The sequence below is a fragment of the Typopeltis vanoorti genome, chromosome 12 (genome assembly GCF_054136105.1).
Source record: "Typopeltis vanoorti isolate ZY-2024b chromosome 12, IOZ_Tvanoo_1.0, whole genome shotgun sequence".
Taxonomy (NCBI): domain Eukaryota; kingdom Metazoa; phylum Arthropoda; class Arachnida; order Uropygi; family Thelyphonidae; genus Typopeltis; species Typopeltis vanoorti.
In genome coordinates, this window is record NC_143560.1 from 35350391 (window position 1) to 35367700 (window position 17310).

General features: G+C 37.7%; 1 protein-coding gene across 1 annotated transcript in view; it reads right to left on the reverse strand.

Annotated features, from left to right (window-relative positions):
* LOC150100687 (uncharacterized) overlaps positions 1-17310 on the reverse strand; it is a 185840-nt gene that overhangs the window by 124862 nt on the left and 43668 nt on the right. Inside the window, exon 3 of the mRNA XM_090401119.1 lies at positions 138-216. Coding sequence (XP_090257245.1) covers positions 138-216 — 79 coding nt within the window. The remainder of the gene's footprint in view (positions 1-137; positions 217-17310) is intronic.

The window sequence follows — 17310 nt, forward strand, 5'->3', positions numbered from 1 at the left end:
GTGGAGGCATCAAAACGTTAGGAAACACTGATTTAAGCCTTCTTACCATTTCATATATTAAATCCATAATATTTGAATTCTCAGTGATATTTTTTTCATCATTTCAAGTTAAAAACCAACCATTTAAGCCTTCTTACCATTCGTTCTTCATGTTCCAAGGAATTAATTATTATTTTCTCCACAGGAGCGTTTTCTAGGCTCATTTCTTCAAGTTCGCTAAAAAGAAAAATACATCACTGTAACCATCGTTTTCTCCTAATAAAAATGTACATAAGAATGAGCTTTTATGGAGTTTGATATCTCAATGCAAATCTGTTTTTTTTTTTGTTTTTTTTTCTATTGAACAACAAATGTAGAGAATGAATATGACCTCAGCTAAAAAAAAAAAAAAAAAAAAAAATCACATTAAAATGTAGATAATAATACGGAAATAATGATGGGTTCACACCTCAGAAGATAGCTAAAGGATACAAAAATACGTGCTTCAAATTGTCAATTTGAACATTACAATGATAAGAGACAAGATGGCGGCGGGGAAAAAAAAATAAAAAATGAAGAAAGAAATACAGGAAGACAAAACTTGATCTTGGAGTTGTTCTAAATTGGGCACAATCAGGGATGGATTTCAAAGAAGAATCCATTTACCAATGATATGGACCCGATATGAAATGGAATCAATATGCGCATATTTTTTTTTTTTTTTACTCATAATGGTTTGCATTATTTAACTATACCTAAATCACGGACGATCTACAGACTATCTTAAGGTTATCTCAAGGTCAGTGCTCACATTAATCATCGAAATATTAGTGACTTTTGGGTACATCATTAATCACATAGAAATATTTAAGCAATTAAAGGATGCTTCGCACACATAATAATGCATGAATGTGATGGCATTTAGTTATCAGTGGAGAGATGTCCTTCAATTGGTAGATGGATCATTACAGGTTCACGTACGTAGCTCCATCGAGAGCTACTTCAATACGTATTGACCAAATAAAACTGAACGTAAACATAAATCCGACTACAAGCCAAAAAAGTCAAATCTAGAGACGTCTTTTATAATTTAAGAATCTCCTCCTATTTATTCTGAATAAAGTGGATACGAGGAACAAGAGAGGGGCGTCGATGCTTACCACTCTAACACAGGTATTGTCGGTGGGCACGGTTACAAACAATCTTTTTTGCGTCTTAACGACCCTGCATCGTCGGAAGAAGCAATACATGGAGAGAAGGGGAAGAAGAAGGGTATAGAGGGATGAGGAGATAGTGGTGTGGTGGCAAAACTTCACGTCCAACCCGGCCACCCATTAAATAGATCTTATCTAGCGCATGGTAAGTGCTCCAAGCAATTTGTTCTTAAAAACAGAACATAATACGACGTCAGCTTATTAAATCACTCCATAAGTGTTTGAGTCTTAGAGGGGGGGGGGGGGGGGTTTATAGCCGTATCACGATCGAAGAGGGTGTGAAACGAGCTCGTTACTTCCCCCTCTCCCACTTAGACAATACAGGTCAGGTCATGATGGAGAATGTGTCATAAAAAGACTTTTATTTTCCTTACTAAGTACTAAATACCATGTCGGACACTCCCTTCCAGGAGATGAAGGACCACCCCTTAAGAAGAAGAAGCCGATGTCAGATAGGTCTTTTATACGAAACTCTAGTTAGGTAAAAGTTGTTTGGTTTTCATTTGCAGGGTTAAAAACTTCCCCTTAGAATATTTTAATTAACTCGAGGCAGGTGCTTGTGGTCCCAGGAGATGATGTCAAAAACATCATCACTCATTTCGTTTCTTCCACTTGAATGTAAGCTCCTGTGGTGACGTCATCAGATGCGCGGGATCAACATCGTTATGCCTCCGATATTACTTGGGTCAAAGGTCAATAAGAGACCTCTCTAACATTTTTTTTTCTTTTTTCAATTTTAGCCAATTTATTCCTATTTGACGTCTATGACCACAAGAAAACGTGTAATCTTAAGCACCTTTTCCATCGACCCTTGAATTTATTCCGCTTCTGTTAACACACCGGCTAGTATTCGACCAACAGAATCGTTGCATGGAATAAACGCACGCCCAATTTTTTTTTTTTCCCAGAATGGAAAAACAATTAATCATGTTTACTAATTATGAACAGCATTTGTAAAAGCAAGTGCAACAAATACGGCCTTGTCGTTATTACCTCGGACAACACGATTCTTAAGATGTTATCACGTCGTTAACAAAACCACGTTTTCTTAACTTTTTCTTCTTGTTGTCTCTCATTTGGAATTCTTTTTCTCTCTCTCCCCCCCCCCCCGTCTAACGTGACAGCAGAAAAGCCATAAACAACCCTCAACACGGAGACACCTGACCAACAATTCACATTCGTACGTGAGTGGCTCGCTCCGGTATGTCGTAAATTACGGCACTTGCATGTGTGAGTGCCAAGTCGCGCGCTGAACTCTCTCCCTTTCTTTCACTGATACCTTACACGGTCTGAGGGCTACGGGGGCAGGTGACGGATCCCGTAACTGATCCATTTTCACGGGCTTGCTACCGACTGCAGAATACAGTAAGGGGTGGGGGCTAATGCGCGTGATTTGCGATACCCGGTAGCACTATCTATTTGCCACACACTGCTGTGTGGATTTCCAGTAAAACTCGACGCTACGAACCGTAGGAGTTACCAACTGCGAACACTTGGCAACAGATCGAAAGGGCCTCTGCTGCTAATAAGCCCCGAGTGAAGGCAGCAGCCTTTTTTTTTTTTTTTTTTTTTAATATTCAAATGCAAATTCACTGATGAGTCACATCTGGACAAGAAATGGCTGTTTTTATGTGAAAGGTTTAAAACAAGCGAGATTGTTTCGCAAGCCTGTCCTCACTGATAACATTCTTTATTGTATTGCACGATTTCTGATTATGGAATGCACTTTCTAGGTTCGACTCCCCTTGGAATTGCACCCAATATATTTGCTAGGGGGAAGCAGTGTAATATTTTTCGAAATTTGGGAAAGAAACCGAATCCGGGAATTTGAGAATATGAAAAATAAAAACGTGTGTATGTTTTTTATAGATTTCTTCATATTTAAGTAGTCAATATTTGGTTATTGATAAAATCTCCGTAAGAAACACCTTTAAAAAAAAAAAATATGAACAGGCAAACGATGTGTTCTTTATAGTTCAATTATGCCTTGTCCAACTACTGAACTTTTTTTACCGGACAACTTTGCCTTTATTTTCCTCTTATCCATCGTTCTTACACAACTGAAGAGACTTTTAAAGGGAGTGGGGGGCGGGGGGGGCTTTTGTTCACCAGAAAACCCTTTTGGATTTCCATGTCTTCAACGGCCTGATCTTCATGATCCACACGTCTTCAACGGCCACTGTCTTCTGATCCAGTTTTTCTCTGCACGTCTTAAAGGTGACTTGTGGAGTCAAGTTGCGTATCTTACTTGCATCCCTGGCAGTTCTTGAATGTGCCAAGGAGTTGCTACTTCACACCGATGATAGCATTTCGGCGATTTTCTTTCCGCCAATACACCGCAAATAGAAACACACCTCAGCGTGCAAACAAATCCTCATTCCATCCACTTCAACGGGGTCTTCATCAAATCCGTACATCATCCTTCTATCGCAATCTTTCTCCCTCCTTTATTTCTTCTTTTTCCATCAACCTCTCACACTCAATCCTATTTTTTTCATTCTTTCTTTTTCCTCCCTTTAAGCTTCTTGTTTCTCTGTCTTTTCTCGAAACCTTCGTCTTTCTATGTTCTTTTTCTCTGCCTTCATATCCTCTCTTTCTTTTTGCTGTCATAATTTCCCATTTTTTTTATAAACTTGTTATTGTATCAAATGACATTTTTGCTCTCATTTTCCTTAATAGAATACACGATTCCAAATATTTGTTTGAACAAGTAAGCTAAGCGATTCTCGCATTGATTCTTAAATTTCTTATGCTAATCAAAACAACAATTAATGTTAATAAAAACAAATAAACAATGTATCATCACTGATGAGACCTCAATAAAGGTCGAAACCGGTCTGGGTACTGACCTGCTCTCATAATGTAGAACAGTAATACAGCTCCTAGGAGCTAAGTTCGCATTATGGGGAAATACCAAGAATAGTGATCGGATCTTGCTCCACCTTTACTATGAGTTGCCTCAGTGTTGCACTACCAAATGGGTTACGTGTTGCACTATCCAGGTATTTGCTTACGCTTGGACAAAAACAATTATTCCTAACAAGCCTTCTTTTCGATAGCCAAACACCTTCACACGAACCCAAGTCGCAGTTTAAAGACGTGGTCAAGCATCACTCACATTAGCGTCACTAATTAACCATCTTTTCGAAACGAGTGTAATGTGAATGCCAATCCAAGTTCTGTATCGAATCAAAACAGAGCGTACGGACAACGTTAACTCTTCATGGATCGTTTTCTGTATTTACTCTTGTGAGAAAGCAACGAACGGACATTTGGGGCTTCGGTTACAAAGCAAAAATCTGGAACAAACAGGAGTGGCCAAATGCATTACTTGGCACCACAGATCGTTATTTCATGGTCAAAGCCCAAAGCTAAGGGGGGAGTTACATTTTCTCACTTAGACAAGGACAAAGGCACGCCCGATAACCGGCCTACCCCCATTTTTATTATTTTTTCTTCGCATTACTTTTCTCGAGTTACGAACATATCTGGCAGATCACATGAGTTTAGGTTATCAGCCTTCGCCAGACACTTTGACCTTTCAGTCATGGCTGCCGTTAAATGTGGTATTTATCAAAATACAGTCTGTTTCTCCTTTCGCACATGACACGTTCAACCTTCTAAGGTTAATAAATTGTTCTTTCGGTCGGTTACGTCCCCTAACGTTAAGGTTTAGAAGCCGATTTGTAGTCTAATTACTTGGCAAGAAATTCATTGGTCTCCAGTGAAAAAAGCAACACGTGTTAATTTTATCTTCTGACGTAATCTCAAGAACTGTAGCGCCACACAGCGGACATGTTTATTATATACAAATAATGGAATTTATTAAAAGACCAATTATGTAAGTGAGCTTCACAACAATTGAATTTCGAGTCGTTTTTTTAATTGTTTATTTATTGATATTTGTAACATATTAATATCGTTTGGATACAAAATGTTACGATTAAAATTAAGATACATTTTTATCGTTTATTTCTAAGCCTATTTTGTCATTTGAAAATAATCTAACACATCTTTCTGCCTCCAGCGATGTTTAATGTGAGCCTGTGTGTTTATTTTGCCTGGGCAGTGTACACATTTCTCGTATTATGCTAATAGATTAATAATATCCTACATTGAGACCATTAAGACGTGAAAATGACTTTAAAAAAAAAAAGCAGGGAAGCAATGTTTTTCACATTCTCCAGAATTTATTTATTTTTCTTAGAAATTCTATACAAGGAATAAAAGGGCTTGCCACCGTTCAAAGAATCGAGGGATTGTGTCGTAAATACGTCTTAATATTACACGGCAAGTGTGACTGGTGCAACAAGTTGCTAAGGGGACGTGACCAGAAATCAACGGCCCTATTTAAGAGTTACCCAAGTGGGCAAGATCGATCATCATCAATCGACGCCGCCGTCAACATACGATGCTAACTATCTCCTGACTATAAAAACCATCCGAAAGTTGCCAATGTTAGATTCCCTACAAACGCATTGCATGCCGGGCAAAAAAAAATAAATAAATAAATAAAAGAAACTAATAACAATAATAAAATAATCTTTAACCAATAAAGAACTCCATTACGAAATATTGTCGATACAAAAAAACGCAATTAAACGGAAAGTCCAGGAAGTATTCGCTTTTAGGGGTTAAGATTTAAGACTTAGGTCAACAATTACATTTCATAGAGACTGCCAAATTATTTCTGGCTTGCGACCAATAGCAATAAATACAAATCTCTCTCCCCGACACAGTTCTATTTGTAAATCAATGACAAGATTCATTATACTGTAGTATTTTTATTTTTTTTTCAGAAATTCGAACCAGTCTTATGTAATACTTTTATATAACTAGGAAGATTCAAATAGAAATTGTATGTGTGTGTGTGTGTGTGTGTGTGTGTGTGTTCATTCGCGCAGGTGGAGAGGCAATCGTCTCCTTGGTAATAGAGGACAATACTAACTTCCTAGACTCTAGTGACGTCACATCTTGTTACAAATCAAAAAATACATCCGAGCTAAAAAAAAAAGGACATGGATTGGAATTTAGAAACAATTCATTTATTGTTTTAAATCGTTATTTTGTCACTGTTGTTACTGATATGATATCGTGTTTTAATTTCACACGGGAATTTATTTTCTCAACAATTAAAACCATAATGTCAGCCAAGTAGCCGCTTTTAAATTTCAGCTTGCTTCAGTTTTTACTAACTGAATCAAGTAGATTTTATGCTCCAATATCTCTGTGAAATAAAATTAACGGGTTAATAACATTCCCCTTACAACTCCATTTCCAGCCAGTAGAATTTCGGTCCTAATGGTTCTTGTAGTGAGTGAAGTCCGTGAATCGTTAGCGTCTTGGAGTCCCTGTCGTGACCTTTGTTACTGCAACGCGAATATTCTTCGAGCAATGATGCCATAAGTATCTCTGGAAAGTTTATAGCCTCCTCTGTTTCCATGGTGACGAATCGCCATGGTATGATGCGAGTTGAAGTATTCCCAATTCTAGAAAAGTTTATTACGACACCATGAGTTGTTTCCTGATCAGGATCGAGTTCATTGCAGATCGTATCTGATCGTTACCTCCACGTCATACGTGCAGGTAAACTGAAAACGAAGTATTTAATATTTCGCTAAGGTTCCATGAAGGGATCTTCATAATTCTGAAAACACACTTCACAAATCTTTCTTACTAAGTGCTTTCTATCCTCCAAACATGCAATTGTACTCGCCACTTTGAGTGCGAGGAATCTCTCCTCCCTACAAATGACATCATTTGAAAGAATTAATCTCAAGAATTAATATTTAACAAGCTGTTCGGCCTTGCACATTTTCTTAATCTAATGATATCTGCGTAACATTCACTCTAATTTTAAGTAAGGCGGGGGAAGGGGATGGGGGGGTAAAAAGGGAAGTACTCGATGGAAAGGGGGGATGGTAAGCCTTGAGAAAAACCGAACATGCGCAATAGCGTCGTAGACAGTAGAGATACAAGCGCGATCCCAAGATAACAAAAAAAAAAAAAAAAAAACTCCGCAGTACGTTCCTATGGTAACCGGGTTGCTATTAGCAACAGAGTCGCCAAGATTTAGGATTGATGGTTCAGTTCACGCTGTTTTTGATAAGGAAGGATTGAGTAGACAAGGAACAGGGAGGAAAATACACAAAAGGGGGGGGGGGACGTGGGGGGGCACCACTTAACTAGATAATGTGTAATAAGGTAATGGGTGTTGTTTATAATTTGTTTAGCGTCCGTTTATAATTTGGGTTATCGGTGTACCTTTAAATTAGGAATTCAGCGTTTGATTTTTCTCTGTCCAATAGATAAGAAAGACGACTCTACAGGGGTTTGTAACCAATTAGAGCAACGTCTACATAGCCTTGAAAAAAAAAAAAAAAAAAAAAACCTTACAGCTTGGCACAATTATTACGTTGATTGATTTCACTGTCACTACATGTTTGAGGATAGCGAAACCAACTCATTCATTGAAGGATTTTGTATTCATTAATAATTTTTATTGGTACCCTTCAAAAGATAAAGTATTTTAGCTGGTCAAACGACTCTTTTTATAGTACGATTCAATGTCACTTGGAGTTGATTGGTTACAATAATGATATCTTACTTCTTTTATTCGCTATCCACTAAACGCAATCGTTCATTTTTTTTTTTTTTTTTAAAATAATCATAAGATCCTGTTCTTGAGATCGGAGAAAAAAATGCTGGGAATATGATTATTAAAAAAAAAATGAAGAGTGCTGTAAATGGAATAATTATAGTTTCCTGGTTACGTATCACAGTTCAACCAGGAAGCGAATGCCGATAAAGACAGCGATCAGCGAAAGTAATCCGTGATTATATCACATAAAGATGGTCCATTTATGGATGCTAAGATGGTAGCGGAGAAGTGAATTATGAGAAATTAACGTCACTTTCATCAATTGATTAAAAACGTCCCTTCCTATGCAAAACCTGGCGAGTAAGTCTTCGATATCCTTTACAGTAGCGGTATTCTGGTCACGTGATCTCTTTGTTTACCCAGTTTAACTTCCTCTTTGGCTAAAGCATTACCTGAACCCATATAAAAAGACTGGAAGGCGAGACTTCGATTGATCTGTAAAAGCTGTTAAAGTAGGTGTTGTTAATTGGCGGGGACTTATCAGTGGGGGGGAGGGAACAAGTTGCAGGGCTGCTGTGAGAGAAATAGAGCAATAATTCTGATCGTGTGTCTTGTGAAATGATTGATCACATGATTACCTATCCTCCTCTAATATTAGTCCCCTCTTTTTACCTTCCCCACCCTAAAGGGGAGGGGGGGAAAGGAAAAACTGGTTTCGTTACACGGTAGCTTGTTGACTGATAGGGCGTCCTTCCCAGATTTCTCATTTCCCTGAAACACTCAATCTAATTAGGAACCATTACATAATACGGCAGTGATGCAATCGTAAATGATGGGATCTGGCACAGGATCCCTCGCTTGGGGGGGGGGGGGGAAACAGCGTAGCTTCCTTTAAAGGAAGACAGCTGGCAACAATAGTTCTTTGAGCAGACGCAGTGTCTTCTTCGGGGGCTGAATTTCCTAACAAAGACGTGAGGCAATTGATAGGTTGTTAATTGGAAAGTCGAGCTATGGAATCACGTGATTCCCGTGGGTTGAGTTCGAGCTTTGAACTAACCGTCTTTGTAACTGGAATCAAAATTGGCAGTTTATTACAGAAACTGTAATTTCTACCCATTTGTTCGTTTATGGTCTGGAAAGAAGTCCATTGGCATGATTAGGGGAAGGTCTAGGACGGCAATTTTATAGTGATTTTTTTGGGGGGGGGGAGGTTAGAGTTAATGAACTTCCAGTGTCAATTCTTTCATTTCCTCAAAGGTGGGATGAAGTACTAAATTAGTAACTATTGGTGGTCTTCATCAGACAACCGAATCATTCTTTCCATGGGTGTTTGGCATCAACATTAGCGAATCCATCAAGCATGCTGTCTTAGGCAATTAAAATAAACGACTTGTTTTTCTTGCATTTGCAGTATGGTATCTGTTGGGGAGGAGGAGATATTTATCACTCTACAGTGACTTTTTTAAATTTTATTTTGGTTTTTAACTTTATTATATAAGGATGCGTCATTGGTGCAATTTTTGTTTAGTGTGTGTGAGGAGTAGTACACCACCAGGCAACTCGTGACAAAGGTAGAGTAAGTGGCACGTACTTTGTTGTCTTCCAAAAATCTTGTTGGGGATAGATGGATATCTATCTATTCCTATTCCCTAAGCCATATGGCTAGTGGGGGGATAGCTACATGCTAACATACTAGGGAGAGGATTATGAGCAAAATGGTTTTTAGTTGCCTTCTTTGCCGCAGTTTTTGACAGTATCCGTGTGAGTTCACGAGATCGGGTTGCCTGTTTTGAAGAATGAAAAACCCGAGTTTCTGGGTGAACCCCCCTCCTTTACTTCCGTATGAGACCGGTTAACTCACCTTTAGTCGAAAAAGACCAGATAAAGGTTCCTCACTGCCGGAAATCCAACCCAGGTCTTTCCGACCAAAGGGTTTCGTCTGTATTAACTGAGCTACGGAGGCGCCAGATGCATATCTATTAAACTGATTTTTGGAAGGCAGGGGTTTCTTGGAGTTTCTTCCAATTTTGCTGCGAGTTGTGTGATATTGTACAACCTCAGCTCCCTCGGGATATCAAGTGAGTGCTGGGTTGAGAAGTGTGAATAAATAAATGTTGTACACAATGTCGTTGTTTACTTCGGTGGCGTAAACATTTTAAAACTTATTTATTTATTTATAAAATTGACGATAGTTTTCTGAAATGTATGGTAAATCTTAAACCACATCTTCATAGTGGATGGTTTCACAAGACATTTCAAATCGAACATACCGCTATTAATGTACGGAGGCATACACTGCACGTTCTATCGATATTTATCTCAAGCTCATTAATATTATTGAATAATTCATCAACTTAAGCGACAATGCTACAAGCACTTGACGATACTATGTTATATTGATTTACTTTATTTTGTAACAATATTCTGGCATCCCGAATGAACTTCAAGACCGATTTTATTTTGTGTATGACGCCATATAAGATAATGAAGCTAAAAATAATGGAAAGAGAGAGAGATCCACTTAATCACAATATTCTAACCTGATCATGGGATTTAAATCCATAAACAAGAAATCTTGGCTACTTTACGAGATGCAAAACTAGTTTGGGAACTTTAAAAAAAGTGTTCACTATTGATAAGTACTGGTTAAACGGCTCCGAATATCTAGAAGCCCAAGGCAAGCACACACACAAAAAAGTGCAAATTGTGATCTCCGAATTGTGGACGATTAGATATCCCTCCCCCCCCCCCCTCCAAAAAAAAAAGTGTCACCCATCATTCTTAGAAGAGGGGGATGCTTTACAACAAAAAGATGACGTCACTGCAGCTAATCCGAAAATTTGAAGTGGCCGTGTAAATAGTGAGACAAGAACAAAGTCTTCTACTGTTTCCATTCCCTTCTTTCATGGTATTCCATCGTATAAACTCGCCATCTGGACCTTGAAGTCTTAAAAAGTTCACGATTGTACTCGGAGAAGTTTTCATTGTATGGGGGAATTGATAAAGACGTGACCGTTGCTTGCATCATTGTGTTTGGCCTAAAAATGCGACGTCTTATTACGTATTAGGTTACTGTACGTCCATGAAGTCAAATCTACTTGGGACTCGATTTAGCCAGAGTATTTCGAAGCAAAAGAGACACGAGCATTACAAAGAACGGTTGGATAACAATCGAAAATACTTACGTAAGCAAAAACATCCCTCTTGACGTACATTTCCAGTACTCGGCAAACTGATTTGTTTCTTAAATATAAGAAGCTTACATGGGAAATTGAAGTTACAAAAAAAAAAAAAAAAAAAAAAAAAAAAAATTCATTTTCCCAAGCTGATGGATTTCTCCATTACCAACATCCTCTTTCGTATTTAATATTTCGTAAATATTAAACCCCTCTCAGACCCACAGAAAGCACTCCTTTTTTTCTTTACAAAAAACAAAAAAAAAAAAACGTTAGTGTTAAATTAAAATCCACCCGGATTAAACCAAAGAGCTTTATTTAAATAATCCATATTTGTTTACAACAGAATTAAATTTGAACAAGAAAAAAAAAATCACAATAAACAATTAATTTCTGTATTATAATTCTAAGCCTAAACCTTTACGGGCAGACTGGTGCGTGTATCATCGATGTTATCTCCGCTTCTAAATCATTTGTGCACTTAACATATTATAATATAATTGCGCTTGTCATACGGCTGTGGATAGCATTGGCCGAGATCATACATCAAGTGCTAATGATTACACCATGCCTCTAATATGGGAAAACACTACGTCACCTTCCTTATAATAAAGTACGGGTATTTGAGCAGTAGGTGGCGCAACTCGGACTAAATACCCACACACACATGGGGGGGGGGTACAGAGCGGATCCCTTAATTGATTTCGTTTTAGACGCAGAAAAACTACATGGTTAACCTTCCCTGTAATCTGACTGCTGTTATCTTTTGACTATTGTCTAACACGAGCGATTATCGGACCCACCTATCTAGACCCATAATAAATCCTTGTACCGATTTCGCCACACACACACACACACACACACTACTAAATTATGAGTTCGCGGTTCTACACCCCCCCCCCCTTCCTATTTCTCCTTTAGCCCCCTCCTGCGTGGCAGCCCTGTAAGAAATTATCTATTAGCAGCAAAATAACACACCACCTGTCAATACCGATGGTGGACCTCCGTAACGGTGTTGAATGTCGGCCAAGGACGAACTAGGCGTTATAGGGCAATGAAGTTGTACGGAGCGATAAAAAGGGGAGGTTGTTTTATTTATTTATTTATTTTTACTGTCCGATGTACTCCTTGATAACCTGTATATGCAACGGACTCTTCGTCTTAACATCTGTTACTCGTGTTTTTTTTTTTTTTTTTTTTTTTTTTTTTTTTTTGAAGAGGGATGAGAACGATGGAGAGTACCTTGGCCGTAAGGATTACAAATATACCTTCTCTTTTCTTCGGAGGGTAACCTTTCGGCATGTTTTAGAAACACAGAAATGCATCAGTGCGACTGATTTGATGCGTTTAAAGTTGGCACGAATAGATGTGTAAAGACACCTGCATTTTAATCCCATAACATTTCTTCTTTGATTGTTAAATAAAAACATTATTTAGAACCAATAAAAGTCTTTTTGTTTTCATGACGAATTGTTTGTATACAAAAAAAAACAATTTCGTTTGTTGAGTCGATTCAAATGTATGAGTGATGTGAAGGTTACCATGACAACAGATACTGCTTGCGTATACCAGGTAGGAGATTATATTAGGTATATTGTCAGCGCTTTTAATGATAGAAAAAAAGTAGATAATAAGTCAGATACTTATACGAATGTACAGTTTAGTATTCTAATAATTCAAATTATAGTTTATAAAATTAAAATTAGGTTAAGAGGTTGCGACACCAAATTCAAACAATTAAAATAAATATTTTCTAATAATAATATAACGGTGATAATTATTGTCATTAATGGCTTCTTAAAAATATCGAAATTCTCAAAAGATAGAAATAAAAGAGAATAATTAAAAACTAAATAAAAACAGGAGCGAGAGAGGTGATGTGTAACTGGAGAGCATCGTATTATTCTGTATCGATTTAAACTTAGAAATACGTCGGGGGGGTGGGGGGAGAGACTGTTCCACAGTACAGCATGCGTAGCAGGGATGAAGGAGGAGGCAAAGAAACTTTGTTCTGTTTGTTTCCAGGTGTATAGTGAAAGGATGTAAGATAAGACAGAACTGGGTTTTATTAGCATTGAAATTGACGAGGTTATCCGAACCTCATTGGAGGATGGAGATCAGAATTAAGGGCAGTGATGGTTGCTGTTCTGTGGGTTGAAGTGAGTTGTGTAGAGTAGGGTTTGTCAAATGAAAGAGAGGAGTGCAATGTGCTGCCGTCTGCAAAATTGTGCATTCGGTTGGAGGTCAATTGAAGCAAGTCATTGATATATATAATAGGAAGAGGGTTGGTGTGAGGATAGAACCTTGGCATTAGTTGGATGGTGAGAGGATAAGGAACCATCCACCCTCACACAATGGGTACATCCAAAGAAAGAAAATCCAACTGCAGAAGTCCTGGTACAGACCAGTGAGTTTCACCAACTTTCTCCATGGCATTTGTCCAGAGATGGTTGATATATGTGAACAGATCCATTGATCGGCAGCGACGGAATCCACACTGGGGGATCGTTTATTAGCTGTGTGCCTTCGAGGGAGTGTAGGAGTTGGGAATTTATGATTCCCCCCCCCCATTTCTTTAGACAGGACAGTTCTTTACTTCCTAGACAGGATTCCAAACTAGATCTTTCCAACCATAGGGTATTGTCGAAATCGACAGTAATACGAAGGGTGCACTTCGTAAATTAAGTTGTAAATGATTTAATAACTTCGTAATATTCACCTAAGGTCAAAATGCCTGTTTCCTAATGAGGAAACAAAATCATAAGTAATTTATGGTGGAAATTGGAGCGAATTTATATTAACATAAAAGGGCAAGCCGATTATATTCAAGTAGTTATTGGGAAAATGACCAATGCGTTGTAATACCCACAAGATAGGTCGTGTATTAATATATTCTGTTCACATGTGGTATGGTTTCTGTAATTAGCATTTCCTTAAATTTTCGTTGTTCGCCTCGGGATATTATTATTATTATTATTATTAAAGGCTCGCCACGACCCGCACCAGTCATAGTTCGTCTGACAAGCAAGGCTACAAAGACAATTTCATAAAAGCCAGCAGACTGAAAAAACCAGTAGTCAAGGATTTAAATGCATCGCAAGACAATACGCCAATCTTTCTATCTGAGTATTTAACACCATTCAATCAGAATCTTTTGAACCAAGCAAGAAAAGAAAAAACAGAAAAAAAGTATCAATTTTTATGGATCAAAGACGGCAAAATATTCTTGAGAAAGTCACAGACTTCAAAGTCTATACAAATAAAAAGCTCGGAAGATATAGATAGGTTGCCACAGTGAAACAAAAGACTCCAACTTAGTTCAATAAGAAGATCTCAACACAACAAAAATGAATGTGAACCATCAGATAGATGTAATCACACCCGAATACATCAGTAATTGTACTTTCGAATCGCTTGATGCATGGAAACAACACGCAGTACAAGCGAGAGGTCTCTCAATCTTGCATATTAACATCAGAAGCATCCGAAAACATTGGTTATTATTACAGGCTTATCTGAGGAATTACAATGATATTATTGACATATTAATTCTTACAGAAGTATCCATAACTAATGACGAAGCGACTGCTTTCCAAATTCCAGGCTTCCAACAACATAGATCATTCAGCCAAACAAAAAGAGGAGGTGGAATATTAATATTTATCAAACAAAAATTAATAGCAAAAGAAACGGCCTATCAGTTTGAGCATGCGGAAACCCTTTGCCTCGAAATCACTAATACCACCAATAGACAGCATCCCATAATACTAAATGCTATTTACAGGCCACCAAACCTAAACATGATAAAATTCTTGCACGAACTCAATTGCTGGCTTTCAAGCCAAGAAATATGCTCAACCGAATACCTGATGATAATTGGAGACATAAACATAAATATTGCAAACGAAAACCAGAAAAACACTGTACAATACCTAGACACGCTATCCATGTATAATCTAATACCAACAATAACATCATGTACTAGACAAGAAATATTCGGAAATACTATCATTGCTTCCTGCCTAGATCATATAAACGTCCGAGCACCACCAAATAGTTACAATGCATCAGTCATAAAGTGCAAAGTAGCAGACCATTACTTCACCGCTCTAAACCTGCACACCAAGACAATATCCATAAAATGTCCCACAGAAGAAAAGCGACAGAAAACAATAATAGACGAAGAAATAGTCAACCACGACATAAGAAAAACAGACTGGGAAAACACCTGACATCAGATTCAGCAGATATCTTATACAACTCACACTGGAGGAAATATATAAGAAAGCTACAAAGAAAGTCAGAATTCGTTCAAAAACAACCCAAAATACTTGGATAACACAAAACTTAATCCTAGAAATACAGAGAAAGGACGCTTTATGGAAAGAATTAAAGCGATATCCAAATAACACAGCTTTAAAAACTGAATATAAGATAACAAGGAATCGCCTTAACACAAATCAGAAATGCAAAAAGAAGCTACTACAGAGACAAACTAACCTCTGCACAAAACAACATGAAACAAACCTGGCATCTGATCAATGAGATGCTAGATTTTGTTCCCAACACCACTGCCTCCGAAACCATAAAACACAGCTTCATGAAAGACGCAAAACCTATCCAACAACTAGCAAATGACTTTAACCAATACTTTGCAGACTCCATCCAAGAACTGCACAGAAATATTCCCCCAATCACAAAATGAGACCCTCCATTTGGACCACAATCAAAACAGACATTATGGTTCCCAACCATATACGAAGCAGAACTTCTCTCTGCAATACATCAAATCAAACCAAACAAATGCCCAGGAATTGATGGTATCAGACCTAAAGACATAAAGCAACATGCAACTAGTTTAAGTCCTATCCTACTAAAATTAATAAATAAAATATTTAAAACAGGACAGATACCAAGTATGCTAAAGACCGCTATAATCACACCCATATACAAACATGGAAAAAGAAATTTAATCAGCAATTACAGACCCATAGCAACATTACCAATTATCAATCAAATTATGGAGCGGATCATACTGAAGAAACTCACAGCATACACTGAGATCTTTCATATTATCCCCAAAACACAATATGGTTTTCAGAAAAATAAGGGAACAACATTTCTCTTGGAAGACTTTACAGACGTAATTAATACCGCCTTAGACAAAAACAAAATTGCCATGGTGGTCTTTCTTGATCTAACTAAAGCATTCGATACACTTACACATCAAACCTTGTTAGAAAAGCTGATGCATGTTGGAATAGACGGACCTCTTCACAGGTGGTTTACAAACTACCTCCAAAATAGAAAGCATATCACGTATCGGGTCAAACCGAAGCAGAGAGCTACCAGTAACCTGTGGAGTGCCACAGGGAGCTGTACTCTCCCCAACTCTATTGAACATTTACACGCACGATATTAATTAGCTACAACTCAAAGGTAAGATACTCCAATATGCAGACGATACAGCAATAATATCCATCCACAATAACGCAAGCATAGCTCAAACAAATATGCAACATGATATAAATCTGCTCATAGACTAGCTCACCAAAAACTCCATACACCTAAACTCAGATAAAACAAAATTAATGATATTCAGAAATCCACTGACTCGACCAGTTGATAACAAATATATAACCATCCAACACCCACTTTCCAACATAAAAAACACACAGAACAGCAAAACCACTACAATCACTCAGGTTGAAACAATACGATACCTTGGAATTTACATCGATGCAGATATGAACTGGAATAGCCACATAAACCGTAACACAACAAACTCCGAACAATAAGTGGCAAACTCTACAGGTTAAAAAACATAGTTCCCACACGCCTAAAAACACTAATATACAAAGCACTATCCAAAATATACTAAGATACGCTATAACAACGTATGCTTTCTGTGCACCCTACAAATTAAATAGATTAATGTCGCTACAGTACAAAATGACAAAACTGATCTTTTGGGAACAAAGAGAAAATCACGACCTTATATAAAAAAGTGTGTGCGTGCGTGTGTGTGTGTGTGTGTGAGAGTGAGTGAGTGCGCGCGCGCGAATTTCTCAATCATAGATTTCGTAGCTTCCCAACACAGCAAACAAACCAATAAATAATAACCAACTGGTGTCATCCTCAGATAAGCTTGCATATAAGCTTCGAGGATGAAAGCAGAGAAATGAGTTCTCCTCCAAGATGTATCATATGTAACCAAGTGCATATAATGTACGTATCACATGTAAACCAAAGTGTGTAATGTATGTATTATATGTAAACAAATGTAAGTAATGTATCATATGTAATCAAATGTATGTAATGTATGTAATAACTATAACAA